Here is a 14,898-nt window from a genome sequence, read left to right as displayed (position 1 = left end):
TACTTAATTTAATAAATACATATACTGACTGTTTACTGTTATCTTTAACATGAACAGCAAAATAACTTCAATATCAGGGACACTGCAGCAAAAATGATTCCGTTTGACATTTAAGTTGATGCGTCTCATATTTGAAAAGGTTATATATATATATATATATATATATATATATATATATATATATCTATATATATATATATATATATAAGACACAGACACACAGTAATCCATCGTTATACGAGCATAATTAGTTCCTTGAAAACTTCTCGTTAAGCAAAATCTCGTATAACGGAAATCAGATCCCCATGTTATAATCTTCGATTTGTTCCAGAGCCCAAAAAATGTCCTCTTCAACACCCAGAATTCCCCGTAATAAAGGACAGAACGGTGTCTAAATACAAAATCACTGAAATTCTGTATCAATTATTAAAGAAATGATCCTAAAGTTGTTAATTACATGACAAATAAACAATCTCTTGTGGTATGCATGAGTCCCCCACAGATAAAGAACGGGGCTGACACAGTTTTCTTTCAAGCGCTTATCATAGTGTTGAAAACAAATGTTATAGTAAATATTAATGAAGTTGTAACAAGGCTAACAATAAATAAAGCACAGTTATGAAAAAGAACATTGAAAAGAGAATGTTAAATATAAAACAGAAATAAAAAAGCACTTAAGTAAAGAAGAGATAGCAGAAGAGAAGATTTTTACAACAGCTGACAACAAATCGGCCGCTTTGAGAGCTTCCTTCTCATAAGAGTGAAAATATGCTCGTTTAATGGAAAAACACTTAATTTCTGTGTGTCGTGTAATTTTAATCTTGTATGTCGGTAGCTCGTATAGCGAGGAATTACTGTATACAAAATTTGCCTTGTGAATGCAGTATTACTGTATGGGTGTCTCCTACATTATATATTGTTGTTTCTTCTTAGTTCCAGTGATATGTTCTTCTGAAACATCTGAAAGCTGAATTTGAAAAATGATCACTAGGAGTCTACACCTATAACATCATTTTGTATCAAGGTTTTTCTTAATTTACGTATGTTTACTAATTCACACTTGCAGCAGGACACCCCAAGTGGTCACTGTTAAAACCTCACTTCTTAAATTCAGCTTTTAGGAGTAATTTTGAAGCAGCAGATGTGATTCAAAGGGGGACATTATCTAAACAGAAATAGCTCCACAATACCTTTTGTCCTGCAGTGAAACTCTACTATTTACCAATAATCATAAGGAATAGTTGACAATCCATAAAAGAACTGTTAGACGATGTAGGGAAATTGAATGGCTACCATGTGCTGTCCGGAGTCCTAATTTAACCCCAATTGGAAGCTTCTTCACTGGGTCATTGAACAGAAGCTAACCCATGTGTTGCATCCACCAAATGTACCAGTGAAGTAATAAGAAGTGTACACTTAAAAAGTATTAAAGCAGAGTTCATTGGTAAATGGAATCTACCAAGGTAGGTTTATTGCAGTTAATGTGTTAAGGCACTGGATGCATACCGAATGTATTATCTTCATCTAAAAAAACAAAACATGTTTACTAGCTAAAATACAGTATTGGAAAATTGTTTTGTATTTTGGAACCTACTACTAAAGTAGTGAGATAAAACTGTTAATGTGGCATTCAGAGCTACAAAAACATTCTAATCTGAAACATGCATTCGTCTGCTTGCCAACCTTTTTGTTGTTGCATTTTATGTTGTTTTTTTTTGTTTTTTTTTAATTTAGAAAAACCAACAAGTATTTTTTTTTGTTTTTTGTTTCAAGCTTACTAAAGACAAAGACCGCCTGCAAGCCATGATGACACATCTGCATGTGAAATCAAGGGAGCCAAAGCCTACCCCTCAGCCTGTAAGTATTCATAAAGAACACCTGAACAGACTAATATGAGATATGAAAGGTCTTGCCAATAGTTTGTTATTGTACTAGAACCAAAGCAGTACCACATTTCATTTGACATTGCAATTGAAGCCATATGTGTAACACATATATGAAAACAGTATGCAAATAATGATCGTAAACAGTAGGCAAATACTGTAACTGAAGTTGCATTGGTTTTCATATTCCAGTGCTATCTCCGTACAGAAAGTTCAGTAGAATTATAACCATTTATGAGCATGTTTCTTATTAGTAATTCACGGAGGGAAGGGAGGGGCTAAGTCTGTCTAAGCATGACCATGTGCATTGACTCACTGTGCTCTTGATTCTGTGTCTAGTAGCTTTAGAAATCTAGATTTAGTTTTTATAGATATTGTTTCTAAAACCAACCGATTTGATTTAGAGCAGAAACCGTGTCTTTCATCTTGCAATTCAGATATTTCATTTGCCCCTCAAAGGTACAGTGCATAGTCATTGCTGCTGAACATCAATATCTGTGAATTAATTGAGCATGACTGAATTTAAATTTGTTCCCTTGCAATTTTAATCCATATATACTAATCCAGTTAAGTGAAATTGTTGGTGTTTACAAGAACTGATAACACATTGTAAAGTGCACACGGAAACAACTCATTCTGTTCTATGTATACATCTCTGAATGTTTAGTATTATTATTTTGTAATGAGGAAGGCTTTAAACTACATTTTCTTTTGAATCTTGCTATTGTAGCCAAGGTTATTTGCTGACATTTATTTAAACGTGTGTCTACTATGATTGTAATCTTCCTTCAATACACATCTTTATTTGCACAGCGACTAATTGTTTAGATTTTTTTTTTTAAATTTATTAATTTTTTTGTTTGTTTTATTCTCAGTCTGACAGCCTTAAAAGACTATATAAATATTCAACCCAGTCTTGCGGTAGAAATATCTTTGAATATTTTGGCTTCTGAATTTGTACACAGGCAGCTTTCCTTTTGTAAAGAAATCCAGTACTACCATACAGTACAACTATACTCATTTATTTAGAGCCTGTTAAACTATTACAAGTCAACAAATAACTGAGAGATGTAAATCAACAATAGGCAGTCTCTCTGAGGTTTGCCATTGTCAAATACACTGATTGTTTGGATTTGTAAATGGACTGATGTATGGCCCTTTTGAAAAAAAGATCACATTTGTATATGAAAAGTGGTTTTGTGGCAGACTGCATTTTAAATACCTTACCTGTTCACTGTTGAGTTAGGAATTCGAATTGGTTCCTGGCAGGGTGGATAGGAACAGTACATAACATACAGTAGGCTATATAGTCCAGTTTTTATTTAATTGTTTTTTGGAAAGAGAAAATTCCATGTTAATGTTGCAAAATGAAAAGCAAGCATCTTAAGGGTGCTTAAGATACCTTGAAATATTTGCATTTGCATCTAGTTTTTCATCTTTAAATAAAGGCTGTTGTAAATGCTTTGAACATATTCTGCGTGTTTATCACCACAAACAACATGGGATACAGCAAAGGTGAAGTACTGTGTTTCTTGTAAACACTACAGGATAATCATTAGCCCTCAAATCCAGTTAGGCTATCTCCTGTAAAAGAGGTCTAGAATGTGTTGGAAGGGTGAAGATCTGAACATTTTAAACAGTACCATACTTTACATAATTTGTAAGGTATCTAGAAACTTTAAAGACAAACAAAAGGTTAAAAAAGAATAAATACATTTAAACAAGTCTTATTTTACAACAAGGCCAATCAGTTTGCTGTTCTTCATTCGGTACATTGCATGTTTAAGGTGTGGTAACCTATTTATGAAGATATTTTCCAAACCTTTCTAGCTTAAGGTGTTAAGTGTTGTGTCAATAATAATGTGTGGCACAGTGACATGTTTGTATTTGTACATGTAATCATTTGGTCTGCCTTCGTTACTCATCAATATGCTTTTTTCCCCTGCAAGTATAAAGCTATTAAAAGGCAGTATTCAAGATATGGCAGTTTTGAACACAAGAACAGTTTTTTTTGACCTAATACTGTACGTTGGATACTGTAGATACTCCTAATTTACAGTCCCATCTTGAAGTTTTCGTTTTTTTGTTAAGTTCATTTCAGTGTTGTTTCGTTGTGCCAGTTCAGGGATCATTTTACATCTACTCGTTTACTTTAATAGCAATTGGAAAGTACTGTCAAAAAAAAAAAAAAAAAAAAAAAAAAAACTGTGCACAATTTGATCAAATTGTATAAAGTAATATGTTTGTGGATATTATTAATTCCTTTTATTTTCCATTAGCTTCCGTTTGTATATCAGCAATGGTTTTTAATGCCACAGATTTTAGTGGCGCACAAAAAAAAAAATATTGCTAATTAAAATTGCACTTGAAACGAGGTTGCTTAGCCTATCATTAAAAATTCTTTTATGCCTTTTAGCAGGCTTCAACAATTCTGAAAAAAGGCTATGTGCTATCCCATTAACATAGGAGTCTGCTTGCTCTGGCTGTTAAACTGTTAAAGTAATAATTTAATTATATAGCTATTTATTATATTATTATAATATATATATATATATATATATATATTATATATTTAAATTCAAAACGATAGCTTAACAGTTCTATCATTATGTTGACCTTTTGGTATACATAATTAAGAAGAGTATTTTGTTTATTTTTCTGCAGCAGCTTTGAGAAGCAAGGCCAGTATAATTAGATCACCAATTAGCATTTAATTAATTTTTGTCTGAAGTCTCATTCCATCTTTTGAATTGCAATGAACCCAAAGCGCTACAGAAACAAACAAAAGCCTCTTCTTATTATTGAAATAGCAGTGCTGCTGTTTTATGTTTGTATCCTGCAACATTGATTTGGTGAGTGAAAGACAATAATCCACCCTACAAAAATAACAGCAGTGGACTGTACTGAATGCAGGTGTTTTTTTTTTTTACAATTGATAAGAATTGCTCCTTAAGATTGCTATGTTATTAATTAATTGCAAACTATTTAATTTAAACTTATTTATGGTTGTACTTTTTTGCAATGACTTTTAACCCTGTTACAATGTTTAATTGGGGAAAAAACATTTCTGGAAAATATAAAAGTTTGTATTGATACTGCAGTACTGGTATTTTTAAGTTCTCTTGTCTGTGAAATGAACACTATCCCAACAAGGAATATTTACAAGCCTTAGCTAACTGGGTCATGGACATAACAGTAGGCAAGGGTTAGGTGTTAAACATGGGCTTTTCACTTTCACCCGAGTCCCTCTGCCTCTATTATCAGAGAAGAAGGAATCCATTCACTCCAAAGGGCTTTGTCTCTTCTATATATATATTATAATATACTAATAGAGATATTATATAATATATAGAGATCTATATATATATATATATATATATATAGTATATATATATATATTTCTCTGAAAGAGACAACTGATACCTCCAAAGCAATTGACAGCATTGACATTTCATTAATTTGTTAGCTCAGTCCACCCATGATTGTCAAAGATGATACGCCTTCTGCCTACAACCCCAGTGTTTTGCTTTCCATCCTCACAGGCTGCAGTCATGTTTAATTTGAAAACTGGGCTCCTTCGGCAAATTAGCAATTAGAACAATTTTGTGGGAATATGTATATGTGTCATTAGTTTTCCTGCAAATTAATAGTAGGAGCAAAGGTCAGGCTAAAATTTTCCACTTGACTGCAGCTTCTCTGTTGAGATTTGGCACTTTGTTTGGAATGGCCACAGCTGCTTGCAGACATAGTATACCTTTGGAGCACTCTTTTAATTAGTTTACCTTGTAGACATTATTACTAATATTCTGCCTCTCCCCTTGAAAAAAAAAAAATTACTCTTTCCACAAAATATTCCACAGACATCTTGCACCACTGTAGACTGATTACGGGGTCATTCAGATACAGCATTTAATCATTAGATCACCTCCATAAGCATCTCCTAATTAGAGTCCTTACAAAACAATTTCATCTTGTAATTAGCTGAGATTGGCTGCTTCCTCTGTAACTTATTAGTGGCAGCCCAGCGGTAGGTGCGAAGCACACTGTCATTTGTCAAGCCTGTTAAAGATTACCCTTTCTTTGCTCTTCTCCTTTTTTAATTTCCTATTGTTATGGTAACAAACATCCAAGGACTAAAAAAGGAAGTCCAGAAGTGTGGCGTATACAGCAGTGGATCAGAATGACAGTTCATTGTAGCTGTGATCTGAAAACAAAACCGTTTACTGTGATATGCTTAACAAAAAAGAGAGTTCAGCTCTCAACCGTAGTGTACAGTCACGTCAAATCAGTCTTCACCTGGGCAGTGTACTACTGCATGATGATACCAGCTGATCAGTTTGCTTTCAATCCGTTATTATGTATTTTATTGTGTTGATTGCAGCTGAATCTGGTATCCAATGCCACTCTCTCCAAAACGGCCTCTGAAACGTCACCACAGAGTTTACCTCACACCCCTACCACGCCGACTGCCCCCCTCACTTCCATCAACCAGGGACTTTCAGTAATCACACCAACGAGCATGCACAGCGCGGGACCATACAGAAGGCGATATTCAGAGAAATACAATATGCCCATCTCTCCAGGTACTACTTCATCATTTTACAAAAGTCATGTCTTTTTTTTTTTTTTTTTTAAACAGCAATAGTGAAAACCTCAACAAGACCAAAACGGTGCTTTAAATGCTCAACCATACCATTTATTTAGTATATATTCTGATTAAGAAAAAAAAAGTATGAACAAGCCTTAAAATGTTAAATATACAGAAATGTCAAGGATTCTCAGTGGCTTATCCAGAGTGCAGGCTGTCAAGTGAGGCCGCTAATTGAGCTTCAATCCTCGTGATTGGTTGAACTAGTGAGGCATCATTGAAACTATGCATTTTAAAGTGGGCTGAAAAACAAGTAAAATGTCTGCAGAATAACAAGATGAAAGTTTGAAAATGTCTTTAACACGTCTGTATAGTTTCCAATGTTAATAAAAGTTGATACTAAGAATATATAGGCTGCAGTGGTGTTACTTGTATGCCCTTTATTGACTGTTCTAATATTACAAATATATTATAACTTGTCAATAAAGGGCATACAAGTAACACCACTGCAGCCTATATATTCTTAGTATCAACTTTTATTAACATTGGAAACTATACAGACGTGTTAAAGACATTTTCAAACTTTCATCTTGTTATTCTGCAGACATTTTACTTGTTTTTCAGCCCACTTTAAAATGCATAGTTTCAATGATGCCTCACTAGTTCAACCAATCACGAGGATTGAAGCTCAATTAGCGGCCTCACTTGACAGCCTGCACTCTGGATAAGCCACTGAGAATCCTTGACATTTCTGTATATTTAACATTTTAAGGCTTGTTCATACTTTTTTTTTCTTAATCAGAATATATACTAAATAAATGGTATGGTTGAGCATTTAAAGCACCGTAAACCAAGGCCAAGGTTTTCACTTATTGCTCACTATTGCTGTTAAAAAAAAAAAAAAAAAAAAGACATGACATTTGTAATTCATAATGTAGTACCTGGAGAGATGGGCATATTGTATTTCTCTGAATATCGCCTTCTGTATGGTCCCGCGCTGTGCATGCTCGTTGGTGTGATTACTGAAAGTCCCTGGTTGATGGAAGTGAGGGGGGCAGTCGGCGTGGTAGGGGTGTGAGGTAAACTCTGTGGTGACGTTTCAGAGGCCGTTTTGGAGAGAGTGGCATTGGATACCAGATTCAGCTGCAATCAACACAATAAAATACATAATAACGGATTGAAAGCAAACTGATCAGCTGGTATCATCATGCAGTAGTACACTGCCCAGGTGAAGACTGATTTGACGTGACTGTACACTACGGTTGAGAGCTGAACTCTCTTTTTTGTTAAGCATATCACAGTAAACGGTTTTGTTTTCAGATCACAGCTACAATGAACTGTCATTCTGATCCACTGCTGTATACGCCACACTTCTGGACTTCCTTTTTTAGTCCTTGGATGTTTGTTACCATAACAATAGGAAATTAAAAAAGGAGAAGAGCAAAGAAAGGGTAATCTTTAACAGGCTTGACAAATGACAGTGTGCTTCGCACCTACCGCTGGGCTGCCACTAATAAGTTACAGAGGAAGCAGCCAATCTCAGCTAATTACAAGATGAAATTGTTTTGTAAGGACTCTAATTAGGAGATGCTTATGGAGGTGATCTAATGATTAAATGCTGTATCTGAATGACCCCGTAATCAGTCTACAGTGGTGCAAGATGTCTGTGGAATATTTTGTGGAAAGAGTAATTTTTTTTTTTTCAAGGGGAGAGGCAGAATATTAGTAATAATGTCTACAAGGTAAACTAATTAAAAGAGTGCTCCAAAGGTATACTATGTCTGCAAGCAGCTGTGGCCATTCCAAACAAAGTGCCAAATCTCAACAGAGAAGCTGCAGTCAAGTGGAAAATTTTAGCCTGACCTTTGCTCCTACTATTAATTTGCAGGAAAACTAATGACACATATACATATTCCCACAAAATTGTTCTAATTGCTAATTTGCCGAAGGAGCCCAGTTTTCAAATTAAACATGACTGCAGCCTGTGAGGATGGAAAGCAAAACACTGGGGTTGTAGGCAGAAGGCGTATCATCTTTGACAATCATGGGTGGACTGAGCTAACAAATTAATGAAATGTCAATGCTGTCAATTGCTTTGGAGGTATCAGTTGTCTCTTTTCTTATTTATTTATTAGATATATATATCTTATATATATTTATAATATATGAATATATATATATATATATATATATAATTATATATTATAGATATATCTATATAAGAGACGGCTGACTTACCAAGGCTCTTCTCTGATAATAGAGGCAGAGGGACTCGGGTGAAAGTGAAAAGCCCATGTTTAACACCTAACCCTTGCCTACTGTTATGTCCATGACCCAGTTAGCTAAGGCTTGTAAATATTCCTTGTTGGGATAGTGTTCATTTCACAGACAAGAGAACTTAAAAATACCAGTACTGCAGTATCAATACAAACTTTTATATTTTCCAGAAATGTTTTTTCCCCAATTAAACATTGTAACAGGGTTAAAAGTCATTGCAAAAAAGTACAACCATAAATAAGTTTAAATTAAATAGTTTGCAATTAATTAATAACATAGCAATCTTAAGGAGCAATTCTTATCAATTGTAAAAAAAAAAACACCTGCATTCAGTACAGTCCACTGCTGTTATTTTTGTAGGGTGGATTATTGTCTTTCACTCACCAAATCAATGTTGCAGGATACAAACATAAAACAGCAGCACTGCTATTTCAATAATAAGAAGAGGCTTTTGTTTGTTTCTGTAGCGCTTTGGGTTCATTGCAATTCAAAAGATGGAATGAGACTTCAGACAAAAATTAATTAAATGCTAATTGGTGATCTAATTATACTGGCCTTGCTTCTCAAAGCTGCTGCAGAAAAATAAACAAAATACTCTTCTTAATTATGTATACCAAAAGGTCAACATAATGATAGAACGTTAAGTATGCTATTACTAAAATCACAGATATATATATATAGATTCATATGTAATTGATGATTATATATATATATATATATATAATATTGTAATAACTATATTAATTTAACAGCCAGAGCAAGCAGACTCCTATGTTAATGGGATAGCACATAGCCTTTTTTCAGAATTGTTGAAGCCTGCTAAAAGGCATAAAAGAATTTTTAATGATAGGCTAAGCAACCTCGTTTCAAGTGCAATTTTAATTAGCAATATTTTTTTTTTTGTGCGCCACTAAAATCTGTGGCATTAAAAACCATTGCTGATATACAAACGGAAGCTAATGGAAAATAAAAGGAATTAATAATATCCACAAACATATTACTTTATTACTAATTTGATGGCAGTGGTGCACAGTTTTTTTTTTTTTTTTTTTTTTTTTGACAGTACTTTCCAATTGCTATTAAAGTAAACGAGTAGATGTAAAATGATCCCTGAACTGGCACAACGAAACAACACTGAAATGAACTTAACAAAAAAACGAAAACTTCAAGATGGGACTGTAAATTAGGAGTATCTACAGTATCCAACGTACAGTATTAGGTCAAAAAAAACTGTTCTTGTGTTCAAAACTGCCATATCTTGAATACTGCCTTTTAATAGCTTTATACTTGCAGGGGAAAAAAGCATATTGATGAGTAACGAAGGCAGACCAAATGATTACATGTACAAATACAAACATGTCACTGTGCCACACATTATTATTGACACAACACTTAACACCTTAAGCTAGAAAGGTTTGGAAAATATCTTCATAAATAGGTTACCACACCTTAAACATGCAATGTACCGAATGAAGAACAGCAAACTGATTGGCCTTGTTGTAAAATAAGACTTGTTTAAATGTATTTATTCTTTTTTAACCTTTTGTTTGTCTTTAAAGTTTCTAGATACCTTACAAATTATGTAAAGTATGGTACTGTTTAAAATGTTCAGATCTTCACCCTTCCAACACATTCTAGACCTCTTTTACAGGAGATAGCCTAACTGGATTTGAGGGCTAATGATTATCCTGTAGTGTTTACAAGAAACACAGTACTTCACCTTTGCTGTATCCCATGTTGTTTGTGGTGATAAACACGCAGAATATGTTCAAAGCATTTACAACAGCCTTTATTTAAAGATGAAAAACTAGATGCAAATGCAAATATTTCAAGGTATCTTAAGCACCCTTAAGATGCTTGCTTTTCATTTTGCAACATTAACATGGAATTTTCTCTTTCCAAAAAACAATTAAATAAAAACTGGACTATATAGCCTACTGTATGTTATGTACTGTTCCTATCCACCCTGCCAGGAACCAATTCGAATTCCTAACTCAACAGTGAACAGGTAAGGTATTTAAAATGCAGTCTGCCACAAAACCACTTTTCATATACAAATGTGATCTTTTTTTCAAAAGGGCCATACATCAGTCCATTTACAAATCCAAACAATCAGTGTATTTGACAATGGCAAACCTCAGAGAGACTGCCTATTGTTGATTTACATCTCTCAGTTATTTGTTGACTTGTAATAGTTTAACAGGCTCTAAATAAATGAGTATAGTTGTACTGTATGGTAGTACTGGATTTCTTTACAAAAGGAAAAGCTGCCTTTGTACAAATTCAGAAGCCAACATATTCACAAATTTCTACCGCAAGGACTGGGTTGACTATTTATATAGTCTTGTAAGGCTGGTCCGACTGAGAATAAAATAAACAAAAAAATTAATAAATTTAAAAAAAAAATCTACAACAATTAGTCGCTGTGCAAATAAAGATGTGTATTGAAGGAAGATTACAATCATAGTAGACACACGTTTAAATAAATGTCAGCAAATAACCTTGGCTACAATAGCAAGATTCAAAAGAAAATGTAGTTTAAAGCCTTCCTCATTACAAAATAATAATACTAAACATTCAGAGATGTATACATAGAACAGAATGAGTTGTTTCCGTGTGCACTTTACAATGTGTTATCAGTTCTTGTAAACACCAACAATTTCACTTAACTGGATTAGTATATATGGATTAAAATTGCAAGGGAACAAATTTAAATTCAGTCATGCTCAATTAATTCACAGATATTGATGTTCAGCAGCAATGACTATGCACTGTACCTTTGAGGGGCAAATGAAATATCTGAATTGCAAGATGAAAGACACGGTTTCTGCTCTAAATCAAATCGGTTGGTTTTAGAAACAATATCTATAAAAACTAAATCTAGATTTCTAAAGCTACTAGACACAGAATCAAGAGCACAGTGAGTCAATGCACATGGTCATGCTTAGACAGACTTAGCCCCTCCCTTCCCTCCGTGAATTACTAATAAGAAACATGCTCATAAATGGTTATAATTCTACTGAACTTTCTGTACGGAGATAGCACTGGAATATGAAAACCAATGCAACTTCAGTTACAGTATTTGCCTACTGTTTACGATCATTATTTGCATACTGTTTTCATATATGTGTTACACATATGGCTTCAATTGCAATGTCAAATGAAATGTGGTACTGCTTTGGTTCTAGTACAATAACAAACTATTGGCAAGACCTTTCATATCTCATATTAGTCTGTTCAGGTGTTCTTTATGAATACTTACAGGCTGAGGGGTAGGCTTTGGCTCCCTTGATTTCACATGCAGATGTGTCATCATGGCTTGCAGGCGGTCTTTGTCTTTAGTAAGCTTGAAACAAAAAACAAAAAAAAATACTTGTGTGGTTTTTCTAAATTACAAAAAAACAAAAAAAAAACAAAAAAAACAAATAAAATGCAAAAACAAAAAGGTTGGCAAGCAGACGAATGCATGTTCAGAGAGAATGTTTTGAGCTCTGAATGCCCAAATAACAGTTTTATCTCACTACTTTAGTGTGGTTTCCAAAATACAAACAATTTTCCATACTGTATTTTAGATAGTTAAAACATGGTTTGTTTTTTAGATGAAGATGAAGATAATACATTCGGTATGCATCCAGTGCCTTAACACATTAACTGCAATAAACCTACCTTGGTAGATTCCATTTACCAATGAACTCTGCTTTAATACTTTTTAAGTGTACACTTCTTATTACTTCACTGGTACATTTGGTGGATGCAACACATGGGTTAGCTTCTGTTCAATGACCCAGTGAAGAAGCTTCCAATTGGGGTTAAATTAGGACTCCGGACAGCACATGGTAGCCATTCAATTTCCCTACATCGTCTAACAGTTCTTTTATGGATTGTCAACTATTCCTTATGATTATTGGTAAATAGTAGAGTTTCACTGCAGGACAAAAGGTATTGTGGAGCTATTTCTGTTTAGATAATGTCCCCCTTTGAATCACATCTGCTGCTTCAAAATTACTCCTAAAAGCTGAATTTAAGAAGTGAGGTTTTAACAGTGACCACTTGGGGTGTCCTGCTGCAAGTGTGAATTAGTAAACATACGTAAATTAAGAAAAACCTTGATACAAAATGATGTTATAGGTGTAGACTCCTAGTGATCATTTTTCAAATTCAGCTTTCAGATGTTTCAGAAGAACATATCACTGGAACTAAGAAGAAACAACAATATATAATGTAGGAGACACCCATACAGTAATACTGCATTCACAAGGCAAATTTTGTATACAGTAATTCCTCGCTATACGAGCTACCGACATACAAGATTAAAATTACACGACACACAGAAATTAAGTGTTTTTCCATTAAACGAGCATATTTTCACTCTTATGAGAAGGAAGCTCTCAAAGCGGCCGATTTGTTGTCAGCTGTTGTAAAAATCTTCTCTTCTGCTATCTCTTCTTTACTTAAGTGCTTTTTTTGTATTTTTTTTTGTTTTGTACTTAATATTCTCTTTTCAATTTTCTTTTTCATAACTGTGCATTATTTATTGTTAGCATTTTTACAACTTCATTAATATTTACTATAACATTTGTTTTCAACACTATGATAAGCGCTTTTGAAAGAAAACTGTGTCAGACCCTTTCTTATATGGGGTGACTCATGCATACCAACAAGAGGATGTTTATTTGTCATGTAAATTAAACAACTTTAGGAGCATTTCTTCAATAATGATACAAATTCAGTGATTTTTTACTTAGATAACTCCCCCCCCCCCCTTCCCCCCCCACCCCCCCCCCCCCCCCCCCCCCCCATATTTAGCCCTCAGTTCGGTCCTTTATTACGGGGAATTCTGGGTGTTGAAGAGGGAATTTTTTTGGCTCTGTAACCAATAGAATATTATAACATGGGGGATTTGAGTTACGTTTACGAGATTTGCCTTAACGAGAAGTTTCACGGAAATATAATTAGGCTAGTATATACGATGGATGGATGTACTGTGGTAGTCTGTGTATATATACTATATAAATATCTATAGTAATATATCTATATATATATATTATATATACTATATATTAGATAAACCTTTTCAATTCTGGACGCATCAACTTAATGGCAACGGAATACATTTTTGCTGCAGTGTCCCTGAGATAGAAGTTATTTTGTGGTCATGTTAAAGAAACAGTAAACAGTAGCTATGACTTTATTTAAAGTAAGTAATCCTTTTATTAAACTACCCACCATTATTCTATGTTGTTAGTCAGATATTGTTAGTCAGATACTTATTTTACCTATTTGCTCTGTTCATAAGAGAGCATAATTATGTATTGAACACACAATTTACGTTTTTTTCAACATCAATTATATATAATGTTTGAAGTGGAAAAAGTATACTTTATTATTTCTGCCAAACTGTTCAATGACTTTAAACCCAGTAAAATTCAAAATGTAATTATCTTCTGTTCTTGGCCCGAGGCTTTTCATATATCTTTGCATTGCTGTCATGAATACATAACACATTTTTAATGACTGGTTACTTTAAAATGTACAAAATAATTTTCCCCCTTCATTTCTTACCCTTTGCTCACATGCTGTGAAGCATGGTGCAGAATAAGGAAACTTCAGGAAAGCTTATAGTGCAGTGCTTCAGTACATTTTATGGATAGAATACAAAAAATGAGGCTTGTATCTTTTGTTGCGACAAACAGCCCAAATACAGTACAACCAGTAGTGTTAAAAAGAACTAGAGCTCAAATGCAAAGGCTTTTAACTTCTGCAAAGCAGCAGGGATAAATACCTGCAGTTCCAGCTGCTGTACGACTTGCATCTGCACTCGGCACTGTGCTGTACTTCGGTCATCCAGGGCATGCTCATTGTTGAGATGTCTAAAAACAAATACGAAAAACTGTTACATGGCTGAAACAAATCTGAAAGGAACTACTACACGAGCCTCTTGTTTACTTGAAGGATTTACTTCTTGTACTCACAGCAGTGTTAGTATAAAGTTCAAGATACATCTAGTTTTAATAGGTTTTAGATTTACATAGTATAGTTTCTTAAGACATCTGGAAAACAAGCCAAGGATGTGTATTTACCCATCTGCTATTGAACAAATGGGTTTGTTTAAAGTTTGCAAGTAAATTGCAAATTAATCAGAAACTTAAT

The 14,898-nt window shown here is 34.0% G+C and overlaps 2 protein-coding genes across 2 annotated transcripts in view; one reads left to right on the top strand and one right to left on the bottom strand.

The window, feature by feature from the left end:
- Positions 1–7,199, top strand: part of LOC121312186 (forkhead box protein P1-like) — a 7,867-nt gene extending 668 nt beyond the window's left edge. The window contains exons 2-4 of the mRNA XM_041244139.1: positions 1,774–1,857; positions 6,265–6,466; positions 7,096–7,199. Of these exons, the coding sequence (XP_041100073.1) occupies positions 1,774–1,857; positions 6,265–6,466; positions 7,096–7,199 (390 nt within the window). The remainder of the gene's footprint in view (positions 1–1,773; positions 1,858–6,264; positions 6,467–7,095) is intronic.
- Positions 7,200–7,398: 199 nt separating this feature from the next.
- On the bottom strand, positions 7,399–14,638 carry LOC121312185 (forkhead box protein P1-like; the record flags this gene model as incomplete). The annotated part of the gene is made up of 3 exons (XM_041244138.1): positions 7,399–7,614; positions 12,011–12,094; positions 14,531–14,638. Coding segments are annotated over 3 exons (408 nt in total), but the record flags the coding sequence as incomplete, so codon positions are not given.
- Between the last annotated feature and the right edge of the window lie 260 nt (positions 14,639–14,898).

This window comes from Polyodon spathula, unplaced genomic scaffold, assembly GCF_017654505.1.
Source record: "Polyodon spathula isolate WHYD16114869_AA unplaced genomic scaffold, ASM1765450v1 scaffolds_3675, whole genome shotgun sequence".
Classification (NCBI taxonomy): domain Eukaryota; kingdom Metazoa; phylum Chordata; class Actinopteri; order Acipenseriformes; family Polyodontidae; genus Polyodon; species Polyodon spathula.
Note: the sequence above shows the minus strand (reverse complement) of the source record. Positions and strands in the feature narration are given on the sequence as shown.